At 39.8% G+C, this 27,840-nt stretch overlaps 1 protein-coding gene across 1 annotated transcript in view; it reads left to right on the top strand.

Moving 5' to 3' along the window:
* Positions 1-27,840, top strand: part of CPEB2 (cytoplasmic polyadenylation element binding protein 2) — a 63,378-nt gene that overhangs the window by 10,588 nt on the left and 24,950 nt on the right. Inside the window, exons 4-5 of the mRNA XM_058670293.1 lie at positions 2,081-2,171; positions 23,921-23,971. Coding sequence (XP_058526276.1) covers positions 2,081-2,171; positions 23,921-23,971 — 142 coding nt within the window. The remainder of the gene's footprint in view (positions 1-2,080; positions 2,172-23,920; positions 23,972-27,840) is intronic.

Below are 27,840 nucleotides of genomic sequence, written 5' to 3'. Positions count from 1 at the left end.
CCTGGCATTGTGGCATAATAGGTGAAAGCGCCCTGTGCCACTGGCATTCCGTGGCTGTTCCACTTCTAATCTAGTTCCTTGCTAATGTGCCTGGGAAAGCCTGAGAGGATAGCCAAAATGTGTGAGCCTTTGTACCCACCTGGGAGACTAGGAGGAAGTTCTGAGCTCCTGGCTTCAGCCTGGCACAGCACCAGTCATTGCAACCACTTGGGGAGTGAACTGGTGGATGGAAGATCTCTGTTTCTGTGTGTTCCTGTCTCTATAACTCTGCCTTTCAAAGAGATAAACAGTAAATCCTAAAAACCAAAAAAATTTCCATCTAGTACCTCAAGTATTGCCTGTAACCCATAAACAGGTCTGCAGAATTAGTTCAATAATCTGTCCATGCTATAGGGGAAAATCATTTCCTTGTCCCCTAGCAAGAGAAAGTTACTTCAGAAATATTCTTTTGGAGATGTGAATAGTTATCATTAAGGTCATAGCTTTAGCTGAAGATCTAACAGATTATCTTCAAAATCATCACCCTGAACTGTAGTATAATTTTTATAATAATTCCGAGTAAGTAGGATATGAAGTATCTTGATAAACTATACTGTTAGAATCTACATGATACTTTATACCTTCTGAGGATTTTTCTTGCTTAGTTGTACAGTTTCTATCCTAAGAGTTTATATTGTGTAATCTGTTTGAAATACGTCTTGGAGCTTTGAATATAATAGTACTTAGTCTTCCATTTCGTGTGTTAGAAAGTCAGGTTTACAGAAAAATCACGTAACTATCCAATGTCTGTCCTCACTTACCATTGGATTCCTTTTCCATGGGGAGTTCCGAGCAGAATTTGTAGTCCTTAAGTAGCCACTTAAAAGTCCAGTCTTTGCCCTCTAAGAACTCAACTTACACATTTTGACAAAGTTTTTATGGGAGAAAGCAGTTGTCTGAACATTTGAAAGCCAGCAATGTTCTTTATTTGGAGGGTCCCAAACCTTAGTTAACTTAGAGGTTTAGTGGAATACAGGGAAATCAATAAATTATGAACAGAATAATGAAAACAGAAAATGGAACTATCTGGATACATCCCTAAAATTACACAGGTGTTTTCTCTTTTCCATTTTGAAGTTGCTTCCTGCATATTCTTACACATATGCACATGTGCACACACACACGAGTGGGAAGACCCCTGGGCCAGCGGGAGAGAATGAGACTGGTTGCTGTGCTAGTACCTCTTTTTCCTTTCTTCCATGTACATTGAATATGTGTTGAGCAGGATGCAGTATAAGTTTATAGGTCTTAAATAATCAAATTCCATCAAGTACATGGAGGGATTGACCATTCAAGAAGCAAGAGTTATAATGATGCAAAAGACGCGTCCAAGTTCTGGTGACGCGGGACAGTCCGAGTTCTGGTGACGCGGGACACTTAATGAGGGGCTTTCCTCCTTTGTCCTTGTCCTGCATCTTGGATAGAGATTGTGAGGGAGAAGCATTTCCAACTGAAGAGGCCAGTTCCAGAGTGAGACCTGAATACAAGCCTTAGTCCGTTTTGATTTTGTGTATCACGCTTTTGGTTTTTACTGTATGAAGTGTGTAGGCATTCCCTGTTAGGAAGCTCGGACTATCGAGTTAAATATCACAGAATGCTTGATTGATGTTTAAAGTTATGGTGCAACTATGGAATTAAAACTTTTCCCTTCCCTCAAACATTTGCTTTCCAGGTGCCAGCGTCTATCTCTCTAGATATGTGAGAAAGCTTAGTTAAATCAAGGGCTAAAAGTGCATTTTGTGTATGTGGATTTCAGGTATCTCTAAGAAGAATAAAAAACAGAAGTTGTTGTATTTATTGCCTTAATACTGCCGGTGAAATTTGATTATTTCTGATGTGATTTTGGAGGTAAATGTATTCAAAATACTGTCCTCCGATACAAGTAGGGTGGTAACTCCAGAGACAAGAGTTCTTAGAATTTTCTTTGGATACAAATTAATTAATAGGTTAGTCAAGAGCTTATGATATGGAATGTATTTTTGTAATCACTATTGATAGTATTACTTAGATTGTAAGTCTTTTTTTCTTTATTTTTTTCTAGGATCGAAGCAGGATGTATGACAGTTTGAACATGCACTCTTTGGAAAATTCCCTTATTGATATTATGAGAGCAGAACATGATCCTCTGAAGGGTAGGTAACTTATTGTATAATACATAACTGATTACTTACCCCCCCAGGTTTTTATGAGCACTGAGTAGCACCTTTATTAGCATCTTTTATATCTTTATTAACAAATATCTCGTGTATGAAATGGCATATATTTTTCCTTTGTTGTGATGTAAATTCACCTTCCTTGGCCTACAGTTTAAGAAAAATCCTCTTTTTGGGTGTGTGCTATCATTTACCAGAAGATGAAGAGTAGCCTTAAATGTGTACCTTAAGTGAAATTTTTCTAGAGGTCTGTGGAGTACAGAAATATTGTAGCAAATAATGGGATATTTTCATTCATAATTTACAGTAGTTTCAACCTAGAGTTTGCATGGATTAACTCCTGCCTCAGCTTTCTTGTCATGGCAGAGGGTTGTGAAAGGTGATATTTCTTAGTAGCCTTTGAGATGAAGAATAGTTTAGAACCAAGTAGGAAAATAGTCAGCCTACTAATCTCTCAGTGTTGATCTCCATAGATTGATAATGGTATCTGAATTTCCATCAACATACTTGCTTTGATTTGTTACATGTTATGTCTATAAACTGAGTAAGTAATTCTTTTGCATTTCTTTAAATAATATATCCCATTGCCCTTTATATTAATGGTGAGAACTCTTAGCAAATTGTGCCAGCTTGAGTAATGGGAGATAGCAGTTATGTATTGCTACAAGAAAGTTATCCCCAAGCTGAGAAGCTTAAAGCAGCAATCAGTGTGTGTAACCACACATTGCTGTGAGCAGGAATTCAAGAGCAGTGCACGTTAATGGATTCTGCCTTAGAATGTGTTATCAATCCAAATCATATCTGATTTTGTAAAATTTCTACATTTTTATTTCTGTAAAGCTAAGTAAGAATTTTCTAGAAAATTTAGCCTGTGAACTTCAGAATTTTGAGATTGGCAGAAAACCAATAGTAAGAGGGGCTAAGTTGATAGTACCAATCTGCTGTCTAGCCAGTTTGTGCTGTTTCTAGCTTTTGCTTATAACAAGTTTGTCTTTATGCAGTCTTAATTTTCTACATCATTTTCACATGGGTTTTATCTGTTTTTATTGGCACATATTAAGTGTATATGTATATATGGGGTAGGGATATGGTATATTTCCAGACATTCTACACTGTGTACTGATCAAATCCTTACAATTAATGTTTTCATCTTATTTCTTTGGCATCATTGAGCTCTTTTGTTCTAACCATCATAAAAGATACAAGGTTATTGCAAATTGCAGTCACTCCACTATACTGTGAATCACTCTAACATTTCCTTTTACCTTCTTGGTACATGTTATCCAACCTCTCTCTCTTCTCCCATCCCAAATCATTTTTAGTCTCTAGTAATCACTATTTTATGTTCAGATCTGCATTAAATAAAAGAAGAAAGATTTATTTTTTTATTGGAAAATCAGAATTATAGAGAGAAGGAGAGACAGAGAGGAGGATCTTCCGTCCACTTGGTCAATCCCCAAGTGACCACAACAGGAGGAGCTGAGCCGAACTGCAGCTAGGAGCCTCTTCCAGGTCTCCCACATGGGTGCAGGGTCCCAAGATTTTGGGCCATGCTCTACTGCTTCCCCAGGCCCAGGCCACAAGCAGGGAGCTGGATGGAAAGTGGAGCAGCCAGGACATGAACCAGTACCCATATGGAATCAGCACTTGCAGTGTAAGGATTTAGCTGTTCAGCCATCACACTGAGCCCATCATTTTTTGTTTAATATTTACTTGAAAATCAGAATTGCAGAGAGGGAGGGAGGTGGGGAGACAGAGAGATCTTCCATCCATTGGTTCTCTCTCCAAATGCTACAAAACAGCCACAGCTGGGCTGAACAGGAGCCAGAAAGGAGGAGTTTGGTGCGGGTCTCCCACAAGGCTATCCTCCACTGCTTTCCTAGGCCGTTAGCAGTGATTCAAAGTGGAGCAGCAGGGACTCAAAGGGGCACTCATGTAGGATACCAGCACTGCAGGTGGAAGGCTAGCGCACACTGCTGCCATGGGGGCCCCAGATCAACTTTGAAAGAAAGAAAAACAAACAAAAAAAGCCCAACAACTTTGCACATATGAGAGAGGACTTTTGATGTTTGTCTTTCTGTGCCTAATTTATTTCATGTAGCATAATGTATTCCACTTATCTATTCTGCAAATGACAGAATTTCATTTTCCTTTTTGGGTAAATAATATTGTGTTGTTTTTATAAAATGCACTGATTTTCCCATCTGTAAATGAACACCTGCGTTGATTGTGTACCTGGCTATTGTGAGTAGTAATGCAATGAACACAGAGGGGCTCTTTGGTGTGCTGATTTCAGTTCCTTTGGGTAGATCCAGAGTGGGCTAGCTGGAACATGTGGTAGATTATACTGGTTTTCCTTAGGAAATATACCAATTTCTCTTCCCTCCAATAGTGTGTAAGAATTAAAGACAAAATGGAACAAAAGCTGCTGAAGTTAGGAATAAGAGTTTTGGTGTTTGTGATTCTTGCATATTAGGGAGCTTGAGCAGCTCCTTCATGATTGCTGATTATTTGTGTTGACGGTTTCCTAAATGTTAAACTTTTGGCTGTTTTTTGTTTCATTTGCTTCTAGCCAACATTGAAGCTAATCATGCAATTGCCTATGTGTGAGAGCCTTGTTTGGTTGTGTTTCAGTATTAACTGACAGTTCCAGTGGTGTTGTCTTGGATTCGCTGTTTAAGGATAGAATCAGCCAGCTTATGGTTAAGATTAATTTTTCTCTTTTATGTCCTGATTTCTTTTGAAAGTTCTTGGAAATTCTAGTTAAGCCGAAAATCATTAACTCTTTTTTTTTTTTTAAGATTTATTTATTTTTGTTGGAAAGTAAGATTTACAAAGAAGATACAGAGAGAAAGATCTTCCATCCACTGCTTCATTCCCAAAATGGCTGCAACAGCCAGAACTGAGCCAATCCGAAGCCAGGAGCTAGGAGCCAGGAAATCCTTCCTGGTCTGAATATGGGTGCAGGTATCAAGGCTTTGGGCCGTCCTTGACTGTTTTCCCCAGCCCATAGGCGAGGAGCTGGATGGGAAGTGGAGCAGCCAGGAGACAAACTGGCACCTATATGGGATCCTTAGCTACTAGAGCATTAACTTTTACCAATGGATACTGAAAAATTTGCTTTTGTTTTCCTGGTCTTGTAAAAGGGTTTTTGAAGATACTAGAGAAAATATTCTTGCATGATTATCTCAGTTTTTTTCTAGCTGGGTTATAATTAAAAAGTAGACAAAAACGTAAAGTATCTTAAAAAAAAAAGTGGATGCAGCACAGGGCTAAGAGAAATTTAATAATTAAAAATAATTAGTTACAAGTCATTTTAAAAAGAATCTCAGGCACAGTGCGCTGGCTCAGTGGCTACATCCTCGCCTTAACATCCACTGGCATCCAATATGGGTGCCTGTTTGTGTCCCAGCTGCTCCACTTCCCATCCAGCTCCCTGCTTGTGGCCTGGGAAAGCAGTTGAAGATAGCTTGGGACACTGCACCCATGTGAGAGACCTGGAAGAAGCTTCTGGCTCATGGCTTCAGATCAACTCAGCTCAGACAGTGCAGCCATTTGGGAAGCAAACCAGCAGACAAAAGATCTTCTTCTCTGTCTCTTCTCTGTTACTTGTCTTTCCCAAAAAAAAGAAGAAAAAAGAATTCAAAATTCTTTGAGAAAAATATTTTTGGCGCTGGGGAGTTGGGGAAAGTTTCTATCACCAACTTCAGGAATGGTTGGGACAAGAAATGTCTATTTCTAGTCATAGTAATTTTTGTTCTGTCTATATTACGGCAAGGGATTTTTTAAAAAGAAGTTGAGACTCCGCTGTAAAGTGAGACTGGTGCTGCTGCAAGTTTCCTATTTAAAATCCTCTTCTTGGACAAACATTTGGCCTTGTGGTACATATGCTGTTGGGAAGCTCACATCACAGGCCTGAGTACCTGGGTTCAAATCCTGCCTCTGCTCCCAAATCAGGCCTCCTGTTGATGTGCACCCTGGGAGGCAGCCGTGATGCTTAAGAACTGGGTCCATGCCACCTTTGTGGGAGACTTGGCTGAAGATGCTGATTGCCCGCTTTGAGCTGACCCAGCACCGGCCACTTTGAGGACCCCAGCACAGTGTGACTTTCTGCCAAGCCTGGGAGGATTTGAGTGCTGCCACTTGAAGTTTTTCATTGTTTTCCAGTACAAATTCTACTGCCTTTTAACATATCACTCTGCATTTTCTCCCTCACCATATCCTTTTTTTTTACATTTTATTAGTATTATCATTTTATGATACTGTTCCATAGGCTCCTAGCATTTCCCTTATCCCCTATCCAATTCCCTCTCCCCCATCTAGTTCCTCTGTATCATTACTAACATATAGTTCTTCATACATAGTCATATGTCCATCATTGCGACCATGGACAATGGCAGAGAGTCCAGCATCCTATTGTCAAGATATAGTGAACAGTCTCATTGTAAGTCCATCTTTGGAAGTAGAAATGCATACTACATTGTATCCTCACATCTGGATGTTAGTCTCCATTTCACAGCTACTGTACATCCCCTCAAATGAAAAGTCGTAATGCAAAATCAACAATAGAAAGAAAAATAGAAATTTACAATGCCATGATGTTAAATGACATGTTACTAGATATGACAGTCTCCATTATACAGCTACTATACATCCCCTTAAATGAAGAGCCACAAAACAAAATCAACATCAGGGAGAAAAAAGAAATTACAACACCATGAAGTTAAATAACATGCTACTAAATGACTAATGTGTAGCTAAAGAAATGAAAATCAAGAACCTTCTTGAAGAAAATGATGCCACTGCATGATCTACAAGTCATTGAATGATTTAATTAGAAGAAAGTGTTTTGAAGAGATAAAACCAACAGAAAACAACAAAACCCATGAGATATAGTTTCTACTGATCTTTGTTGGTGAAGTGTGTCTCCTCCAGACAATAAACAGATGGGTTTTGTTTTTTAATCCAGTCTACTAATCTATGAAGTTTGATTGAGCTTAAGCCATTTACATTCAGAGTTTAATATGTATGAGTGGTACTTTGGTCCTGTCATTTTAGGAATGGGTTGTTCATTGGTTTAGTCTTCTGTTGTCATTTTACTGGGATGTTCTTTCCATTTGCCTTTGGTTTTGGTAGGTGCTATTTCTCTTCTCCGTCAAGAGAACATCTTGAAGTATCATTTGTAGGGCAGGTTTGGAAGAGGCAAATTCTTTTAACTTTTCTTTACTGTGGAAGAATTCGATTTCATTTTCAAAGACAAAAGAAAGTTTTGTTGGGTATGTTATCCTAGGCCGACAATTTTTTTCTTTTAGAATCTGGAATATGTCAGTCCATTCTCTTCTTGCCTATAGAGTTTCCTGTGAGGGATCTCCTGTGAGTTTAATTGGCATTCCTTTGTATGTCAGTTTTTTTCATGTGCACATTTAAGGATCTTTTCCTTATGTTCGATTGAAGAGAGCTTGATGATCATGTGTCTTGGTGAAGATTGCTTTTGATCAAGTCTGTTGGGGAGTTCTGTGCCCCTCCTGGATCTTGTCCCAATTCTTTCTCTAGATTAGGGAAATTTTCCTTTATTATTTCATTAAATATATTTACAAACTCAGCTTCTCTTTCTGCACCTTCTGGGACTCCCATAACTCTTATATTTGGCCTCTTAATAGTGTCTTTCAGTTCTTGAATACTTTTTTGGCCTGATCCAGCTCTGCTTTCAGCTTTTTGTTTGCTTCTCCCTGATGACAGGAAATATCTTCCAATTCTGAGATTCTTTCTTCTGCTTGCTTTATTCTATTTTGGAGACTCTCCATTGTACTTTTTTTTTTTTAAAACTAAGTATTTTTTTTTTTATTATTGTATTTTTGTTGACAATCTTTACATAGTTAATTACGGTAAAAAAAAAAAAAAGGTTCAGGGGGTATAGGGAAGTGGGTAATAGTATTATGTCCATATTGTTTCCATCATGTATCTGAGGTAAAGGGGGGTATTAACGGAGAAGCCCCACCCAGTTTCCCACCCACCCCAAGTCCCGGATGTGGGGTATGCTCTGAGATCCTTGATCAAATGGTTTTAATAGTTCTCCAGTTATGAATCGCTGCCAGTTTCACTCGATGAGGTCGTCCACTGATTGATATGGTCCATCATAAAGTCTTCATTTGCCCAGTATTTCGCTGCCTACATATAGCTGAGATGGTTGATTGACTTGCTCTGTCCTCTGTCTTTTCTTGGCTAGGGTTCTTAGTCCAGCAGTTCGATTGGGGAGATCTCCAAAGAAACTTTGAGGTCTTCCCAGACCAGATTCTTGTATGTTCTAGCAAGCACAGGGCCCGGCACAGTCCGTCACCTCGATCAGCTGGTGGTTTCAATTGCTGGGTTGGTTCTGTTTTCAGTCCTGATTTCCACTGGAACCAATGGGTGTTGCAGTCCAGCCTGGTTCTGCCCAGCACACACTCGGCCCCCGCATCAACCAGTGAGAGCTGCAGCCTAGTCAGGGCGACCACCAATAACCCCGACCAGGCCCGCCCCCTACCCTGGTTTGCCAGTATGTATAGCAGTCTACTCCAGTCTGTCCCACATCCTATTTGGCTCTTGTACTTGTCAGTGGGTATTAAAGCTTAGTTCCATCTAACCAACTCAACTCTCCAGCCCTCACGGATGTTGTTAAGTGCCTCTCTGTCTAGCCACCCCAGCCCCCGTCTTAGTTTCCATGCCCTCCCGCGGGAGTAGTGACCCAAGAGGGGGGAACCCACTATTTCCCTCCCAGGTCTCTCTCAGTCCCGGTTTATGCACTCTTTAGGTGGTTCTGTGATTTGACTTGACAGAATTAGTCCCCAGTGCCAGCTTCTGCCAGTTGATGTTGTGGCTAGGCCCAAACATCTCTCACCCACTCTAATTTATGCTTGCACCAGCAGGAATAATCCACCTAGCCTGGCTTTTCCCTGATCTAGTCCACGTGCAGCGCACAGGTGTTGCCACCTTGCTTAGTCTGGTCTGTCCCCATCCCAGCCCAAGCTCTCCAGTGGGAGTAGCTGTCTGGCTAGGGGACCAGCCGCTTAATCCCCCTGCCGGCTCTGCCCCTCCCTTCCTGGATCTCGCGCGTGCTGGTTGGGTGCTGCAGTCAAATCCAGTACAGGCAACCTCACCCTAGCATTCCATAGTGTGCACTGGTTTTGTCACGACCAGTCCCGGCTCGACCCACACTCTGTTCTGGTGTTCGGATTTACCAGTGTATGACATGAACTGCCCCAGCACGGTCTGCCCCTGACCTATTCCAGATGTATGCCAGTGGGAAACTGTCCATGGCCTATTCTGGGCTGTTTCCCATCATGCTTCATGCGCTTACCTGCAGGGACTGTGTCCTGCCAGAGGAGTTGCCCAGGCTCCTCCATCAGAACCTCTCCCAGTGCCAGATTTTGCGCATACCAGGGGGTCCTTGAGCCAGCACTATTCAGTTCACCTCATGTCCTAGCAGGAACAGTGGCTTTTTCTGGCTTGATTTCACCCCATTCTGGTTCTTGTTGTTGGATGTTTCAGCCCAGCCATGGCTCGTCCATACCCACGTACAGCTCACACATGGCTCAGTAATGGGTTGAGACCCAGCCTAGTCAGTCCCACATCCACCCTGGTTCTCCAGGACACCAGATGATGTTGGGGTCTGGCCTGGCCTGGTACATCCAGTCCCAGCCCACACTAGTGCCTCGGGAGATTGCAGTTATTTCCTAGATAGAACGCGACCCCATTCCAGCACACACGCCCCTTGGTGGGAACCTCAACCCAGTTAAGGTGCTCCCTTACCTCCCCAGCTGGGCCTGTTCCTAGCTGGAGATCATGCACCTGTAGTGGTTGCTCTGACTCAGCTTGTCTCAGTCCCTCACTTGTCCTGGCCTCTGCCTTAGACAGTGTGACTTAGCGTCCTTGACTCAAATAGACCAGTAGGTGCCAGAGCATGGCTCGGCATGACCTGTGCTCCATGCTGGTTTCAAGTTTTGCTTGTAGGCTAAGGTTTGCTCAGTCCTGCCCAGTACATTCTGTTCTGTTACCAATTTCTTCAAAGGAAGAGTTACCGCCATTGGGAATGTTAAGGATTGACTGAGATCCCAGAAGCACAGTGGGATCATCCTGGAGCTACCTAAGCAGCGATTCAGACAACCAATACGCCAGAGCTCCCTGGCCGGGCGGCCAGCAGGCAAAGCCTGGCACCACATGGTGCACTGGCTGCCCTGGGTGAGGCCAAGGACTCGTTCACTGCCTTGCGGCAGTGTCTTTGGCGTGAGCCCCCAGCATTGGGTCCGACCCGGCAGGGGCACCCCTCACAGCCGCCACACTGTGAGGAGCATCACTTGCCCCCGTCTCCAAGGCCCGCACCCCTCCCAAACTCATCCAGCCACAAGATATTAGCAGCTGGGTGGAGCTAGGAATTTTAATCCAGTTCCCAAGTTCCCTCATGGCGCACTTACCCTGAGGAAAGAGCTCTCTTGGGTTCTGGGGGAGGCTGAGGACTCGTTCACTGCCCTGCGGCAGTGTCTTTGGCATGAGCCCCCAGCATTGGGTCCGACCCGGCAGGGGCACCCCCCCACAGCTGTCACACTGTGAGGAGCGTCACTTGCCCCCGTCTCCAAGGCCCGCACCCCATTGTACTTTTAATTTGCTCCACTGTGTTCTTAATTTCTGATGTATCAGCCTTGATTTGCTTTATTGCTTCCTTAAATTCTTTGAACTCTTGTATGTGTTTCTCATTTTTGATCAGTAGCTTTAAAATGAGTTTTCTGAATTCTGTGTCCCCCATTTTCTCGATGTCTTCCTCAGTTAACTCTGAATTTGGCATAGGGTTTTGCTCCTTTGCAGGGGAGTTTTCGGTAATATTCATTGTGCCTTTGTCTCTGCTTTTGCTCTTGGTCATTTGCACTTCTGGTTAGCAGAGTCTTCTTCTTGGGGCAGGTTTCTGAGCTGTGTCACCCATAGGTCTATAATGCGATTTTACTTGTTGCAGTTGGTGCACAACACTTTGCTTGCAGCCACTTGTGCCACAATCTCCAGCGAGTTCCAGGTCTGAGTTCTTATGTTAGATTTCCACCAAGAAGTCCATAGCCCCAGCTCCTGGCTCACCACTCTCCTCCTCCTGTATACCATGCTGAGGCTGCACCATTGTCTCTGCAACCTTCCCCCCTCTTCTGGTTGGAGCAGGTCCCAGGAATAGGGAGACATAGTTAGGTTGTTGTTGGCGCTGATCTTGCTGGAACCTGTTGGACTTTAGGTCTGGGTGCCACACGGACCTATTTTGATCCATACGATGCCACAATCGGTATTATTTTCCTGCAGGACCAGTGCAATCCACGAAACTCAGTGTGTTCTTGCGAGCTCAGCACATGTGCAGTTCACTGTTGTCCCCTGCAGTCCTAAAGCTATTGCCACAGTATACAAATGGCGCCTGACATGCAACTACTAGAGTTCTTGATCTGCTGACAGTCAGGTCTGAGGGCTACCCAGACCTGTCTTGGGTGGTCCTGTAGAATGCCAGGTTGATGCGATGCACTGAGTCAGAAATGAGTTCACTCCCAGCTCAGCGTATGCTCAGTCCTTTCCCTTGCCTTTGCCTCCTTACGAAAAATGGTGCCCAATTCGGCTCTAGGGGGCTGACTGGGCTATGAGATCCACCCTGTTCTTGCACTGCCCGTCTGGAATCTGCTGCTATGTCTCTGCTCCTGGTCAAATCAAACGGACCAGCAGGATGGACAGTTGTTTGTCTGGGTTCACCTCCCAAGCTCCCAGTGAAAGTCCCTTCCCACCTGGTTGCTGGTGGAGTTCAGATCGCCATTAGCTGAATGCTGCTGGAGTATCAGTCACTGCAACACCGCACTGTTGTGTCCACTGCTTTCCTGTGTCTGTCAGTTTCCAGGTACCCCTCTGCTGTTGTTCTGTCCTTTCTTGTTTCCTGGAATATGTCATCTCTACTTCATCCCGATTAAATGTTTTTCCGTCCATTTAAACGTGTCCTTACCCTATTCAGCCATCTTGATTCTAGTCCCTCACCATATTCTAGTCATTACACTTTGTCTCTGAGCTGGATTGTAGTAGAAGTGATATCAAATGAAAGAAACTAGAGTTCTCCATCTTCACATTCCTGGTCTTAGGACAGCACTGCAGTTGGTGGACAGTCTCTTCCATCTCAACTTCTCGTGCATTACAGAAAACCCTGACTTCTGTTTCATACACATTTCCCACCCCACCATCCTCCCCCAAAAGAATAAGAAATGAATCTTATACCATTAAAAGCATTTAGGAAATAATTTTCATTTTTAATATTTCCCCTGTGGAACCTGATGAAAAAGAAGGGAGATGGAGGGAAGATTTTTTCAAAAAATTGTATAGTTCTTAATCATGGTGAAAATTTGTAAAGAAATATGTGAATGTAAGTGATGCAAGGATTATTCTTTCTGTTGCTTCATAAGAAATTACCCCAACACCCATTGGTTTCAAACAAAGTTTATTGTCTCACATAATTTGTATGGATTAGGATGTGGGATCTAACATGGGCAGCATGCATGTCAATGATGAGGCCTGGTGATGGCTCAGTGATGTGATTGGCACGTTAGGGTGGGCTTTTGGCAAAGCTCGGTTCACTGCCTCACTGCTGCTGCACAGGGCTGCTGGTGTGACCCTGTGTGAGTGAGAAAACTTGAAGGTGAATGCCTCACTGCCTTCTGTGACCTGGACTGTCAAGTCTCATGGCAGTGGCTGCTTTTCCACAGCATCCTAGGATCTGCATGGGTTGACTGCTCAGTTTGGGCATATCTGATAGTCAAGAGATTTGACTGTGAGATGCCAAAAGATCAGTGCACTTATCATGAGGTGAAAGGCAAAGCTGTAGATCTGCATTTATTTTGAAAGCTGAAGGAAAGCAGCCACTGCTCAAGGTGAGAGTTTCAGTAGGAAGAAGAGCAGTCAGGCAGATCTCTAGAAAGTGAAGAAAGTGACAGTTCCTGCCCTGGGTGTTTATAGTAACAGAAGAACCCACCTATGCCCAAAGCACTGTGCCGCCACTTACGTCCACATCCCCACTCCCCAGTGGGTTTACAGATCAATAGATAGCCTCGGTTGATTGATGTTAAGAGTTTGTATGATTTAGCTTACTGGATGGGAGGACCCTAGTCTTACTGAAGTTTATACAGGTGTGAAGCGAGGACAGCCATAGAACTGTGAGTGTACTTTATTCCACTATGCTGGTTTTGTACCAGATGCTGGCTGTGCGTTGTGCAAAATGGACTTTGCCTCTGCCCTCATGGAATGTGTATGGCATACCTGGAAAAGATACTACACAAACACAGCCTGCCTGTCATGACAGTATTAGATAACCTGGAGGGAGATGATAAGGTTCTTAGATAATTGAGAGCAAACACCTGACCTAGATGTGAAGTACAGGAAGCCGAGACCTGATGCCTAAGCAGCTCAGTGAGGACAGCATGTGCCAAGCCTGGGAGAGATGTTCGCTTTGGAGTAACTGCAAGAGCTGCCCTGGCATAGCTTACTTATGGCTTCCTGATGCGAACTACATGTCGCCCCATGCCACTGCATTGTGGACCGTGAGCCCTCCACTGTCCTGTCCCTTCTGTGTGTAGCATGACTGGCACTGACCTGTCCTGCTGGAACTATCCTGCCCTGTTTTCTCTCACTTGCATTCCATTTTGTAATGAGTGTCATGATTCTTGCCTAACAAGTTTTCCTTCAAAGATAGAACAAGCATGGATTCTTTTAATACCCACATACAGTCTAGTAATTTTGCAGCTTTATATTTACATACCTATTTTTAATAATATATAATCTTTTTATGTATGTGTGGTCAGTTTCATTCCCCTTTAAACAAAAGAACAAACCAGCGATTATTGTGGCACTTGTTTCACTCCCTGCCCCCAACAATTTGAATAGAAGTCTTACTGTGTAAGCATTTTTTGCTAAAAACCTTTTATGTCCTCCAAAGTAAAAGGGCCAGTAGAACATTCCATTTCAACCCATGCAAGTTAATGTGAAAACCGAGGAAGTAAATGCTGTGTCTATGAGCAATTTCTGAGAAGATTGTCTCAACCAATCATCACCTTGACCAGTGTTCCCTGAATAATTTAAGGGAATTCAGGAAAAAGAATTTAGAACTTGGTTTTACATCAGCACATGTGCAAATATGGATGCCTTTCAACCCTTTTGTTTATGTAGAGGAATTTGCATTACTTGATTGCTTAGCTCCTATTTTGAGCCATTCTCCATTGCCTCCCAGTCATGCTTAATTGAAACTAGTTTGGAAGTGGCCATGGAAATCAGGTTTCCCTGGTGGGCAGCAGGGATGTAGTTATCCTGTAGCCCTTGTCTCCTGCCTCCCGGGGGCACACTAACAGCAAGTTGCATTGGAAGCGGACTTGCAAGAGTGTTCCCACACACTGCTGTTTGGCATGGGGACCCAAACAGGTGCTCTTTCAATGAATTTTCTTAAAATAACGATTATGAATTCATAATATATGTGTGCATATGGAAAACATATTACTAGCACAGCACATCTTTCAAAGATTCTGTTTTATCTCTTAATTTAAAAAACACAACAAATAATGTTTCTTACATGAACTTTACAGTAATAAAAACAAGTACTTGAGATAAATAGGTCAAGAAATTCTAACAGTTTAGTGTTTTTGATGGACTGTTTGAGAATCTCTTACAAAGATTTTCCCCAAAGCATAATATTCTACCCTATTTACATGTTTGTGTTCTTTTTACCAATACTATTACTAACTAAAGGACATTTTAAAACACTAAGAATAAGTAATTTTTAAAATCGAGTCTTACAAATTAACACCTGTTAATAGTGTAGTGTATAATTTTTACGATTTTTTCCTTTTCTATATGTAAACTTAAAATATTTTTAATATTCAGATATCTTTCTTCCCTTCAGTCTGCTGTTTAGCCATTTAAAATATTAATTTAAAAAATATACATGTGGGCCCAGTGTGATAACCTAGAGGCTACATGCTCGCTTTGCATCTGCCAGGATCCCATGTGGGTGCCAGTTCATGTCCTGGCCTCTCCACTTCCCATCCAGCCCCCTACCTGTGGCCTGGGAAAGCAGTAGAGCATGGCCCAAAGCCTTGGGATCCTGCCCTTGTGTGGGAGACCTAGAAAAAGCTCCTGCTCCTGGCTTCAGATCGGCTTAGCTCTGGCTGTTCCTGCCATTTGAGAGTGAACCAGCAGACAGATCTTTCTCTCTGTATATCTGCTTTTCTAATAAAATAAAAAATAAATCTTTTAGGATATATATATATAAATATGTATGGGCACAGATTAGAAGGTCAAGTAGTTCCATAGATACAAGTCTTCTTCCTGATCACTGCCTTGCGTTGATTCTCCATGCAGTTATTTGTAACTAATGTGCGTATGCTTACGTATTTCCTACGTTTTAGATGTTTGGGGTTGGTAATCTATTATGACTTATCCATCCCCTGACTCTTCTGGTATCCTGTCATTTCAAATTAAGTATAAGCCTACTTTAGCTTCAGTCAGGGCTTATGTTAACTGAAATAATTTTCAATAGATAAACCTTGTATGCTAGTATAATGTAACATTTTGTTTTTCCCGTAACTTTGTTTTTTCATAGAATTAATCGTTATCTTTTTTGCTTGGTTTCCTTAAGGTAGTTCATTGCATAAGACTGTGGTTTTTAAATATATATATATGAAACTATCAAGTAATCATTCAGTTTGATTTATTTTCCTGTCTCTGGAATTGTCCTTTTACAGCCCTGTGTAAATACTGTATGAGGACCTTCATGATCTTGGGAATTACTTTCTGTTGTGGAATCCATGTTTTGGTCTCAATCTTTTTTTTTTCTATTAATGATTAAAGCCTTAGCTTTATTGGGTCTATCTTTGCAATACCTTCCCACTTATGGAATTTACATTTTTAGATTCTGTATGTGAAAGATACTTAAATCTTTTTGGTATCTTTTAAGAGCCTCATAAATTTTTCACAACTTTCCTATCACATCTTCTTACCTGATCTTATGTCTCTTAAGGTCGTTACAGTATATGAAGATTTTCCAGTTCCTTATGTTGTTTATGCTTCTTCTGAATTCTTCTTTTCTATTATTTTTTTCCTCCCATATGGTTATTTTTTATCAAATATATGGTTTTTTGCTGTCTATGCATCCAGGTAAGACACAGAAAAGAGATTTGTAAGTTCTTTGTAGTCAACTTTACTAACTAGTGAAAATTACTATTTGCCAATCAGTGAGGCCCTCTCAATGTCTCTGTTTTGAAGTCTTTTGTCTGGGAAATGGCAATGTGTGTGCCTGGGAGCTGTAGCTTTAGCTGGTAGCCTTCTCTGAAGAGCCTTAGAGGGGGCTCTCTGCTTCTTAGATAATCTTGGAAACCAGCAAGTCGCCATCACCCTGCCTGTTTTCAGCTCCACATCTATGCTCAGTGTTAGTCAGAGTTGCTTATTTCTGACCCTTCCCTACTGCCTGCTGCAACAAATAGCTCATTCATGTGGGCTCTTCCGTGCACATGCTGGCTGAGGAGTTTGTTTTCAGTGACTTGGTCTACAGAGTTGGCTTTTCTCAGCTGTGCATAATTACAGCTGCCAAAACTTTGCTAGTATGGTTTTTCTGAGATCTTGTTTCATCCTCCTTGTTTTAATGGGGTTATACATCTAATTCTTACTTGTCACTTTTGGGGTGTCACAAAGGAGTAGAGGTGAGACATGTGTTGATTCACTCCACCATGTTCCATTGGAAGTAACTGTAACAGCTACACAGCTTATATTCTTCCAGGAAGACTTTCTGGCAACCCATCAAGAATAGATTATTTTATGTTAGAGAGTCTGAGAATTTTATTGCTTTTTAATCAGAGTAACTTTCTCATTCATTTTAGGCTCATCAGTTTTTTTGCTTTTCGAAAACTAATTAGTGTGTCACATGAGACTGTTACAGGAGCAATGGTCACATCGGTTTTTACTTTACCTCAAGTTTGCATCTGTTATCATACCAAACAAATGATAGGAGCACAAATATTACTGTTATTACTAAAACTTTTTACATGGATATATACACACACACACACACACACATACATACATATATTTGTATCACCACTCCCCTACAGTTCAATATTCCGGTATTTCAAATGTGTGAAAATTTTTTCTGGGTTTATTTCCGTAGGTTGATTGAATAGATAGTTTTTAAGGCTGTGAATGTACACAGATGTTCCTGGACTTGTGATGAGCTGAATATATGCAATTCAGAAATGCATGTACTACACCTAACCCAACCTACATCAAAGCTTAGTTTAACCTGCTTTAAACATGTTTCACCCATAGTGAGGCAAAAATCATCCAACATCATATTTTGTAATGATGTGTTGAACGTCTTATGTATTGAGTCGTTGTACTGATAGGTATGCTTCCTACCCCAACATAAAGTTTTAAAAATGTAAGTCAAGGGAGGGTTTGGGGAGGGGTGGGGAGAACCCAAGTATCTATGTAACTGTGTCACATAATACAATGTAATTACTGAAGTTAAATAATAAATAATTAAAAAAAAAAAATAAAAAAAAAAAAAAAAAAAAAAAAATAAAAATGTAAGTCAAAACATTTTAAATCTGGGAATATGGATTACCAATTTATTTTAAAGATTACAGTGCTACTAGCAATGTTCGATTGCCAGTTTATTATTATTAGTGATTCTGAGCATTATTTCTATTTAAAACTCTTAAAGTGAATGTTTTTAGAAAGATTAGTTAAGTCTGTTTTAATTTTAGAAGCATGTATCTTCAGTTCTGTAGTAACTATTTGATACTTTATCAGTTTAGTGTTTTCTTTCTGTAGGTTTTCATTTGCAATTATACTTTACTTGAAAAACAAACCTTTGATAGGCTATGTTTCATGGATTTCTTAGTGTATTCTTCTGTCTGGATAAAATCTTGAACTACATAAAAACTATTAGGTGAGCAAATACATGAGAGGATCCTGATACAAGTGTGAGTTCCCTAGATTAATTTCTCTTGACTCTAAAGTAGATTGATGGCTTTATACAGTCAAGGTAAGGAATGATTCTGCTACTCCTTGGGATCTAGTTCTTCGGATCTAAGGGGTGTTTTTCTGCGTTTTGTATGATCTTATTCTTAGGCCTTTATGAGTCATACATTGAGATTTGAAAAGGAGATTAGGAATGACTGTCCTGCCCCTTGGATGTGAGCAGAGACTGGAGTTATTCAAGTTGATAATGACCACATTCTAAGTGGATTTTACCAGACTTCTTATGAACTTTTAAATTCTAACTAAATTTAGAAGTGAAGGTAAAATGCAGGTGCTTAAAATTAAAAAAATAAATAAATAAATAAATAAAATTAAAAAAAAAAAAACAGAAAAGTATACCAAACCAGTGGGAGCAATTTTAAATCGCATACCCAAGGGAGGTATTGCATGTCTTCAACTAAAGAGAAGTGTGCATTTGTAAAATGTATACAAAATAGCATGTACATTTAGTATATGCAAGCAGTGTTTGAGGGGGTCTGTGTAGTTATTAATGTAAAAGGTAGCTATTTACCTTTCTTTTACAGTTGAGTGACTGTGGCTTATTATAATTGTTGAAGTTTCAACTTGTAGTAACTGGTGGAATTTGATAACTCTCAAGTTTGTACTTTTAACTGCCCTTCTGTTAAATTGAGTTAATATTCTTTCTAATCCAAGCTCTTCCTAATCCTAATATATGAAATAAATGTTTGTTTTTCTTGTAAATTAGAATTGACAAAACATTGTTTTTCAGCAATTTTCTTACAATGGTTAAGAACGAGTTGACATCATTAAGTATTAATATTGGGACTTTAGAGTCCATTTACATATGAATTACAGCCTCTCCTTACCCAGCTATTGTGTCCCATGACCTTTCCCAACCCTGTCCCCAGCAGATGGCTAAAATGGAAGATGTTGGGTTAGAAATAATATTAAATAAATGGATGGCACAAGATTTTCATCATGCTACTCCAAATGATGTACAGGTTAAAACTTAGAAACTATGAATTCCTGAAGTTTCTATTTATATTTTCAGACCACTGTTGGCCCCAGGTAACTAAGACAGCAAACAAAATATTGAATGAAGGAGGAGTACTATTTTCAAGGAAAAAAAAGGAAATATTTGTGGAGAAGGAAAGATTTCCTTTTATTTATTTGGAAATCAGAGAAAGAGGGAGAAAGGAAGGGAGGGGGGAAGAGAGACCTTTCACGTGCTGGTTTAGTCCCCGGTTGGCCACAGTGGCCGAGGCTGGGTCACAGTAAAACCATGCCGGTCTCCCTCAGGGTGTGGGGGCCCAGTCAGACCAGTCTCCACTGCCTTTACCAGGCCTTCAGCAGGGAACTGGGTCAGAAACAGAATGGTTGGGGACACAAACTGGTGCCCCAGAGGACGCCAGCATCACCATAACGCTGGCCCTCAAGGAGAAACTTTATTTTAGCTAAAAACAGAAAGTAGGACATTGGCATCATCCCTCCTTACTCCAAATACTTAAAGGATTTAGAAATGAGCTAAAACAAAGGCTTGTTCCATGATTCTACATTTACTTAACATCTTTTCCCCTGTCCCTACACGCAACATGTTTATATATCTACTTTCAGTTGAGCACATGAGATGTTTTATAGAGAATGAAAAGGACAAAGTCCCTGCGCCATAGATCCTCTGTTTTAAACAAATATAGAAACAGTGATAAAATGTTAGATAGTCATTACAGTGAGGGGAATGAATGCACTGTTAGGAGGGTGGAGAAAGAAGGAAGCTGTTTTTTATGAAGGATGGTCTGAGTCGTGTCTGGACGCCTGTGGAGAGTAGTGGTGCAAGTTTTGGTCATATCTGGGCCCATGTGTTCCAGGAAGATAAAAGAGAAAGTAAGATCCTCCACAGTGAGTGTGTCTGAAAGGCTAGAATTGTCAGAATGGTAGAAGGTGTGGTCTGAGTGTGGTCTGGTAGTTTGAGTGATAGGTTATATGCAGTTATTAAATTTCTTGGTGTTTTAATTATTCAGATGTATTTAAAGTGGCTAATTTATGTATATGTATTATAAAAATATATTTGCTGTGGTTATTAACACTAAGAGATCAATGCATATTTTTTTTAAAGATTTATTCATTTTATTACAGTCAGATATACAGAGAGGAGGAGAGACAGAGAGGAAGATCTTCGTCCGATGATTCACTCCCCAAGTGAGCTGCAACAGGCCGATGCGCGCCGATCCGAAGCCGGGAACCAGGAACCTCTTCCAGGTCTCCCACGCGGGTGCAGGGTCCCAAGGCTTTGGGCCGTCCTCGACTGCTTTCCCAGGCCACAAGCAGGGAGCTGGATGGGAAGTGGAGCTGCCGGGATTAGAACCGGTGCCCATATGGAATCCCAGGGCTTTCAAGGCGAGGACTTTAGCTGCTAAGCCACGCCGCCGGGCCCAATCAATGCATATTTTAAAACATTCTAATTTTAATTGCATAGTATCTTATACAAAGGGAAACACAAAAAGAGTACTGTATACACAATTATTTATAAATATTATAAGAAACTTGTGAAATTATACCTTATGTTTTCACAGCACTGGCTAGTTATTTCAATTTTCATAAACTTTATGCATATTTAATTTGCATGACTTTATTATCAATTGACTTTTTTTTTTTTGCTAAGATTAGGTTCTTGTGATCAACAGAAAACTTGGTAGGGGCTTTAAAAGGATAGTTTATTTCACTTCAAGGGCCGTAACACTTCTAGAGTAAAGTGGTGATCCTTATGAATCTGTGTCTTTAACAGCCAAATTCTGCTCCTTGGTCTAATGTGACTTCTGTTTAGCATTTATGTGTGTTTTCCAGTAAACAGTAAAAAAGGAATTGAAGGCCTTTTCTTTTAAGTATGCTTCCCAGAAATTACACATGCAGCTTTTACTTGATATTCCATTGTCCAGATCTTCCACATATGTGCACATGTATTTCCAGGGAAGGCAAAAAAAAAAGTAATTTTTACTGAGAAGCTCTGTGCCCTCATCCAATGATCAACTCTGTATCATTGGAAGTTGTGTTGCTGGCAAGAACAGATGATATTAATGCGTTAACTATCCGTGTCTGCACCTTGCAGACAGTAGGAAGAAACAGGTGGCATAGCAATGTGTGTTTTCCTGTTTTTTTTCTGCATCAGAGTTTAGCATACCTAGTCATTCTATGACTTTTACAACAGAAAAATGCACCTGTGACCTAACATACATGCATTTCTCTGTATTATATTATCAGCAGTTTTTGTTAAGGTAAAGACTAAGAGTACGAATACAAATTGCTTAGATTCAAATCTTTCCAATGTGACCTGCCATTGCTGTAACTTTGGTCACATTATCTACCTCTTTGGGATATAGTGTCTTCTTGTTTAAAACGAAGAAAATAGTATCTAACTCAAAAGATTGTTATCAGAAGTAAGCACCTAGTTCTAAAGAACTCAGAAAGATCGCTCTAGTTATTACTATCACTTAGCAGGTTCGTAGTGAAAGTAGCATTCATAATATCCTAAGTAAAATCACTGTAAAGATTAACTTGTAAAGATATATTAATCTCCCTGACGCGGTAGCCTAGTGGCTAAAGTCCTCACCTTGCACGTGCCAGGATGCCATATGGGCGCCGGTTCTAATTCCAACAGCCCTGCTTCCCATCCAGCTCCCTGCTTGTGCCTGCGAAGGCAGTCAAGGACGGCCCAATGCCTTGGGACCCTGCATGCGTGTGGGAGACCTAGAGGAGGCTCCAGCTCCTGGCTTCAGATCGGCACAGCTCTGGCTGTTGCAGCCGCTTGGGGAGTGATTCAGCAGATGGAAGATCTTCCTCTCTGTCTCTGCTCCTGTGTATCTGACTTTCCATTAAAAATAAAATAAATCTTTTTTAAAAAGATATTAATCTTTTTCATGTGAGGGAGTGGGAGAGTGAGAAATTGTGTTAGTTCTATGAAGAGGTTTTCCTCTGAGAGTTACAATGTTGTAGAACATATGCACATGTGGGTGTGCTCCTGACTTTGCAAACAGGTATTTCTCTGAATTTTCACATATGTTACACCTTGTAAGTCATTCAGAACTAAGATGTCAAAAAACTGCCATCAGGGGAAATATTTTGTAACGTATACCTTGGGATAAATAAAATGAATAATGAACTTGTTGAAGAATAATTATGTGGTAATTGAAAGCTGAATGTCTCTCAAGGTGGAACTAGGATTCAGGGTTTGTTTAATTTATCTTTTCAGCAAGTCTGGCCTTAATTCTTGAGTTGAGTAACCTTCTTCTCTGTGTTGAATGTATATATACTATACTGTACTATACATAACGCTTCTAACACCTGTCAGATTTTGTTGACGTTGTCTATTTGTGCTTTTCTCCTGGCTTGTTTATTTTTTGTATCCTCTGTATCCTGCACACTGTTGGTATAGAAGACAATTAATTTATTAAACTGAAAAATAAGGCAGGCTGCAACTTTTGTAGTTTTGTTGTTGTTGTTTTGTTTTGTTTTTGTACTTACATATCAAGGCAGAACTAACAGTAAATTTTCTTGTGATCTTAAATTGTTGTCTAACTTTGGTCATTTATAGCAAGATGTTTAGAAATAGGCACACTTCCAAAATATACTATGATGCGTGAAGGTGCTATTCCATGTTATTGATGTCCATGTTAGAAAGCTGTGCTTGCTGACTCTTTTCTACCTTGTACCTCATTTGAGTATCCTACCGGTTATACTGCAGTATCACAGCAGAAAACTTAGTTCTTATGAAAACTTTGAGCTGATTCAGTGTATCATTTAGTTAACTAATGTCATGCTGCATGAAGCTCAAGAGTAAAGAAAGTGATGATTTATCCTTTTGAAGGATTATAACACTTATCTACTTTGCTGAGTCTGAAACCAAGTTTGCTATACTTTACACTCAGAACAAATGTGTTTCGTATTTGTGTATCTCCCACTAATATGTTTTCATTTTAATGTCAAAATTCAACTGTCTTCAAGCCATCCCTGCATTAATAGATGATCAGATTCTGAGCAAGTGTGTCTTATATGGAGTAATTGAATCTAGCCAAGAACCCTTGGAGTATGGAGTGCTTGCTGATACCCACCTGTGATGGTAAAGATAGGGTTAGCACTGTAGCACTCTACTAGTCATATCAGATTATTTAGATCTGTAGCGGTGTAGTTTATACTAACAAACTTTAAATGTTTCATTAATATTATTTACCACACTGTGTTCAATGCAAGTTGTGATGAGCTTTTCTCCTTTCTATATTAAGATTTTGGTTGTTTTTTGATGTAAGAATAGAGATACCTTTCCTTTGAGTTTCATTTTGAAATTTGAGATATAAAGAGATCTGTAGAGAAAATTGCAGACAGCTTTAAAAAGATTAGAGCAATTCACATCTCATATTAACTTTGCAAGATTAGGACACCTACATTGTTTTCACATTTCAGAAAACAAGCTTCATTCGTTGGCGTGGCTCCCAGACCACATTGTGATCTTATGATCTAGGAACAGAGGCTAACTGTTTTGTTTTTTTAACTTTCAAAGATAAGTTTAGTTAATACACTTTGAGTTAAACATTAGCCTTTTAGTTCTTAAAAAAAAAAAGTATACTGTGCTCAGTAATGTGCTCGGCACCCCCTTCTCCTCATATTGCTGTTCAAATAGTGTCATTATACTCAGATGCTCCTTTTCTGTCTTTTTAAAGGTCGACTGAGCTATCCACATCCGGGAACTGACAATCTGTTAATGTTAAATGGTAAGTTTTACAGAAGCATTTTAAGTTTCCAGTTGACATATAAATACTGATAATTAAATATGTTTCTCTACATCTCGACATAAAAATTTAATTTCTCAACTGTAAAAGTAGAACTACTCCTTTGTAGAGAACACAATTAGGAATTATACCTAATATATTCCTATCCTACCTGGCAAACCTTCATTCAAGTATGTTTGGGCAAATGGTTTAATACAATAGCACATACTTTAGCAGAAGTTCTTGTCTGAATATTAGCTTTCCCATTAAAGGTTCAGATAAATTAACTGTGAATTTAGTTTGTTTTCCCATATGTGAAATTAGAATACAGCCTTTAGGTTTTTTTGTTTGTTTGTTTGTTTTTGTAAGATTTACTTCTTTATTTGAAAGAGAGAGAGATGAATCTGACATTTGCTGGTTCACTGCCCAGTTGGATGCAACAGCTAGGGCTGAGTCATGCTGTTGCTGGAATTCAGTGAGGTGTTGTATGTTTAAGGAATACATTGACAGTTATGTGAATATGGCGATTTCACTAACTTAGTTCATTTAAATTGGAACTTTTACACAGTAAAGTGCACCAGAGTAGAAGAATAAACCTTCATTAAAGTGTGTTTTCTTCCTGTTGGACAAACAGTCATATATGCACAGAATCATAGTACTTACTTCAGCTTTGATTATGGGGAGCAGAGGTAATTAAAATATCCTTCACTAAGTATTTTTAAGTCACAGAGTAGGTGGGGAGAAGGAAACAAGAAAGGGAAGGACTATGAAAAAATAGTGTTTATATTTACGTGTGAGAATGAAACGTCATTAAAAGGGCCTGTTCTATTTCAAGTCGAAATTTCTTAAAATAAAATACAGTGATGTTGGGAAACAAAGAATGAAATTAAAGTCAGTGTAAAGCTAGACTATGTGAACCCAGGTAAAGACTGTAGTGACAGAAATATATGAATCAAATTCAGTCCACCTGGGAGATTATCAGAGAAGACAGAGGAGTAAGGAGGATCGAGGAAATAAGGTATTGGATGAGGTGATTGGTTTGTTCAACATTTGACTATTATGTCTTGTCCCAACACTGGATTTTCTAGTTAGTGTGAATCTTTAAGGATAATTAGGGCTACAATTGTCAAGATGCTGTTGGAATCAGTCTTACTATTCTAGGCTGAGCCACAGTGGCTTGACCTATGCCTCAGTACTAGCCATAGGAATTTATGTAAATACGTCTTTCCTCACTTTTTGTCCATCATATAGAAAAGACATGTGTAATTTGAGTAGCAGTAGCTGATCATTAATTCTAAATTTGTGACTAAAATAATGCTGTTGAAATTTGAGATATAAAAAATAGCTTGTATGCATTGTTATTCCTTTGGCATGGTTTATAGAATAATGATTAGGTAACAATAACAAATCTTTCTAACGTTCTTTGGGACAAGTGAAGATCATTTGCATTTCAACTTCTGAAAAAGCAGTTTTGTGGATCAAAAATTATGTTTGAATACATTTCACATTCTGCTGGAGTCCATTTGAGGTACCTTGTTAGATCATTTACAGATATTCACAGATACTGACTGGATAATAAGTCTGGATACTCATTCAAATATGTGTCAGTTCCTTATAAGAACTTAGCATCCATACTCTTTTTGCTAAGCACTGTTAAACTAATAGATGATTTTGATTTTGTCAGTAGCCAAGTGCTTACATGTAGTTTAAGTTAGATTGAAGAGTATTTTACCACTTTGTAGAACACACAGATAAGCTATTTCAAGCAAAATTTGTATCTTGTGGAGAAACCTACTTTTGCACTATTTGAACACTCCAGAGGTATTTTTTTTTAAAGATTTATTTATTTTTATTGGAGAGACGGATATACAGAGAAGATCTTCCGTCCAGTGGTTCACTCCCCAAGCGTCCACAGTGATTGGAACTGAGCCAATCTGAAGCCAGGAACCAGGAGCTTCCTCCTGGTCTCCAACATGGGTGCAGGGTCCCAAGGCCTTGGGCTGTCCTAGACTGCCTTCCCATGGCACAGGCAGGGAGCTGGATGGGAAGCAGGGCTACCAGGATTAGAACTGGCAACCATATGGAATCCTGGCATGTTCAAGGCAAGGACTTTAACCACTACTCTATAGCACCAGGCCCGATCTCTAGAGGTTTTAATGCATGCTCAGTATAGGAAACCAGGCATAAAGTTCTGAACTGTTTTCTGGCAAGTGACTGAGAGAGGAATAAAGAAAAGTACATCAAAATGTGTCTAGATTGGGAAGAGAGACAATTTGATCCAAGGAGAAAAAGTTTCTCTTACTTATTTGGAACTTTGTTGGGAGGTAAAATGAGGGTCACGTAATGGAGCCATTTTATAACTGCATGTATTTGAACTATATTTCCCTTGGAAGTGGAAAAATTAACTAATGTTAAGACAAGGCTCTTGCTCTACAAAACATTTATCAAATATTATTAAATTTGGAAAGATACTGTGATATCTCACAATACACAGACCTGCTTTTTAAAATTATTGTTCTTTAGTGTGTCATAGTTTTAGCCTATAATTAAGCAGTTAGATAAATATGTTCCATTACTTAACCAGCAAGTGTAGCTGACAAATGTTGTTAACTTTAAAAATCCATATATAGTAATAAATTCTGCTGTCAACACTTTTTATAATGGTTAAATCAGTTTAGTCCATAGTGGTTGATACCACAAATGCTCAAAAACAAATTATCTGGGTTCAGGCCCAACTTTTCTGTCTCTAGCTGTGTAGCCATGGATAGCTTCTATACAGCTTGAACTTGATTCTGTTTTCTTCATTCCTAAAGTGAGGAATGGCATAATACCTTCCTCATGGCAACTCTTCTGATTTGTTCATGTAAAATACCCAGTATAGTTCCTAAAGGTCACTGTTACCTGTGATAGTTGATGATGGTAACAGTGACAAAGGTGATTTGAAAAGACTAAAATCCATGTCCTGTAAGTAAATGAAGTAACTGCATATATTACACAAGTGACTCTGAAATATAACCAATGTTTTCAGCTTTTCTATGAAATGTAATGAAGAATATATCTAACAAACAGAAGGGGCTTATTTTATGTCTGAAAGCAAAATGAGAACCATGTAGTTGGTATAGCTATGTAGTGACAAAATTTGAGTCAGTAAATTAAAAAAAAATTTTTTTTTTCACTAAACAAATAGTTCCTTTTCTCTTAAATGTGATGCCTTGCTCCTTTGGGGTTACCAGGATGGCTTGATGGTACACAGATACACATTCAAACAAAAGCATGGCTGGGTCCAACATTGTGCCTAGGAGCTAGGCCACTAGGGCCACTTGGAGCTCTAACTGCTCCACTTGCAATCTGCTTTTCTGAAATGTGCCTGGGAAGGCAGTGGAACACGGCCTGAGTACTTGGGCTCTGCCCCTCTCGTTGGAGACTTCAGCCTGACTCAGGCCTGACTGTTGCAGTCGTAGGGGGGCGAACCAGCAGAGGGAAGACCTCTGTCTCTTATATATATATATATATATATATATAAAACATATGTGTGTTATATGTTATATATAACATACATGTGTGTGGTGTTTCTTGTGTTCTCAGTATAAATTTACCCCTTTAATATCAGTAGCAAAAAAGCAAACCAGTCAAAAAAACTTTCCATAATAATGGGGAACAGTACAAAACAATGGGTCTTTCTAGCATTTGTTTCTATGTTGATCACACTGCACTCTCACCACTATTCTCCTGAGAAAAATAGTGTGCATGTGGACTTTCAAACAGAGATTGAGTAGAGAAGTATGAGAGAGGAGAATATTAGGAATATTAGTGATGTTTAGATTTATCAGTATTACTCATATATAACCATATATGTGAATAAAAGCGTGTAT

The sequence above is a fragment of the Ochotona princeps genome, chromosome 11, assembly GCF_030435755.1.
Source record: "Ochotona princeps isolate mOchPri1 chromosome 11, mOchPri1.hap1, whole genome shotgun sequence".
Classification (NCBI taxonomy): domain Eukaryota; kingdom Metazoa; phylum Chordata; class Mammalia; order Lagomorpha; family Ochotonidae; genus Ochotona; species Ochotona princeps.
Note: the sequence above shows the minus strand (reverse complement) of the source record. Positions and strands in the feature narration are given on the sequence as shown.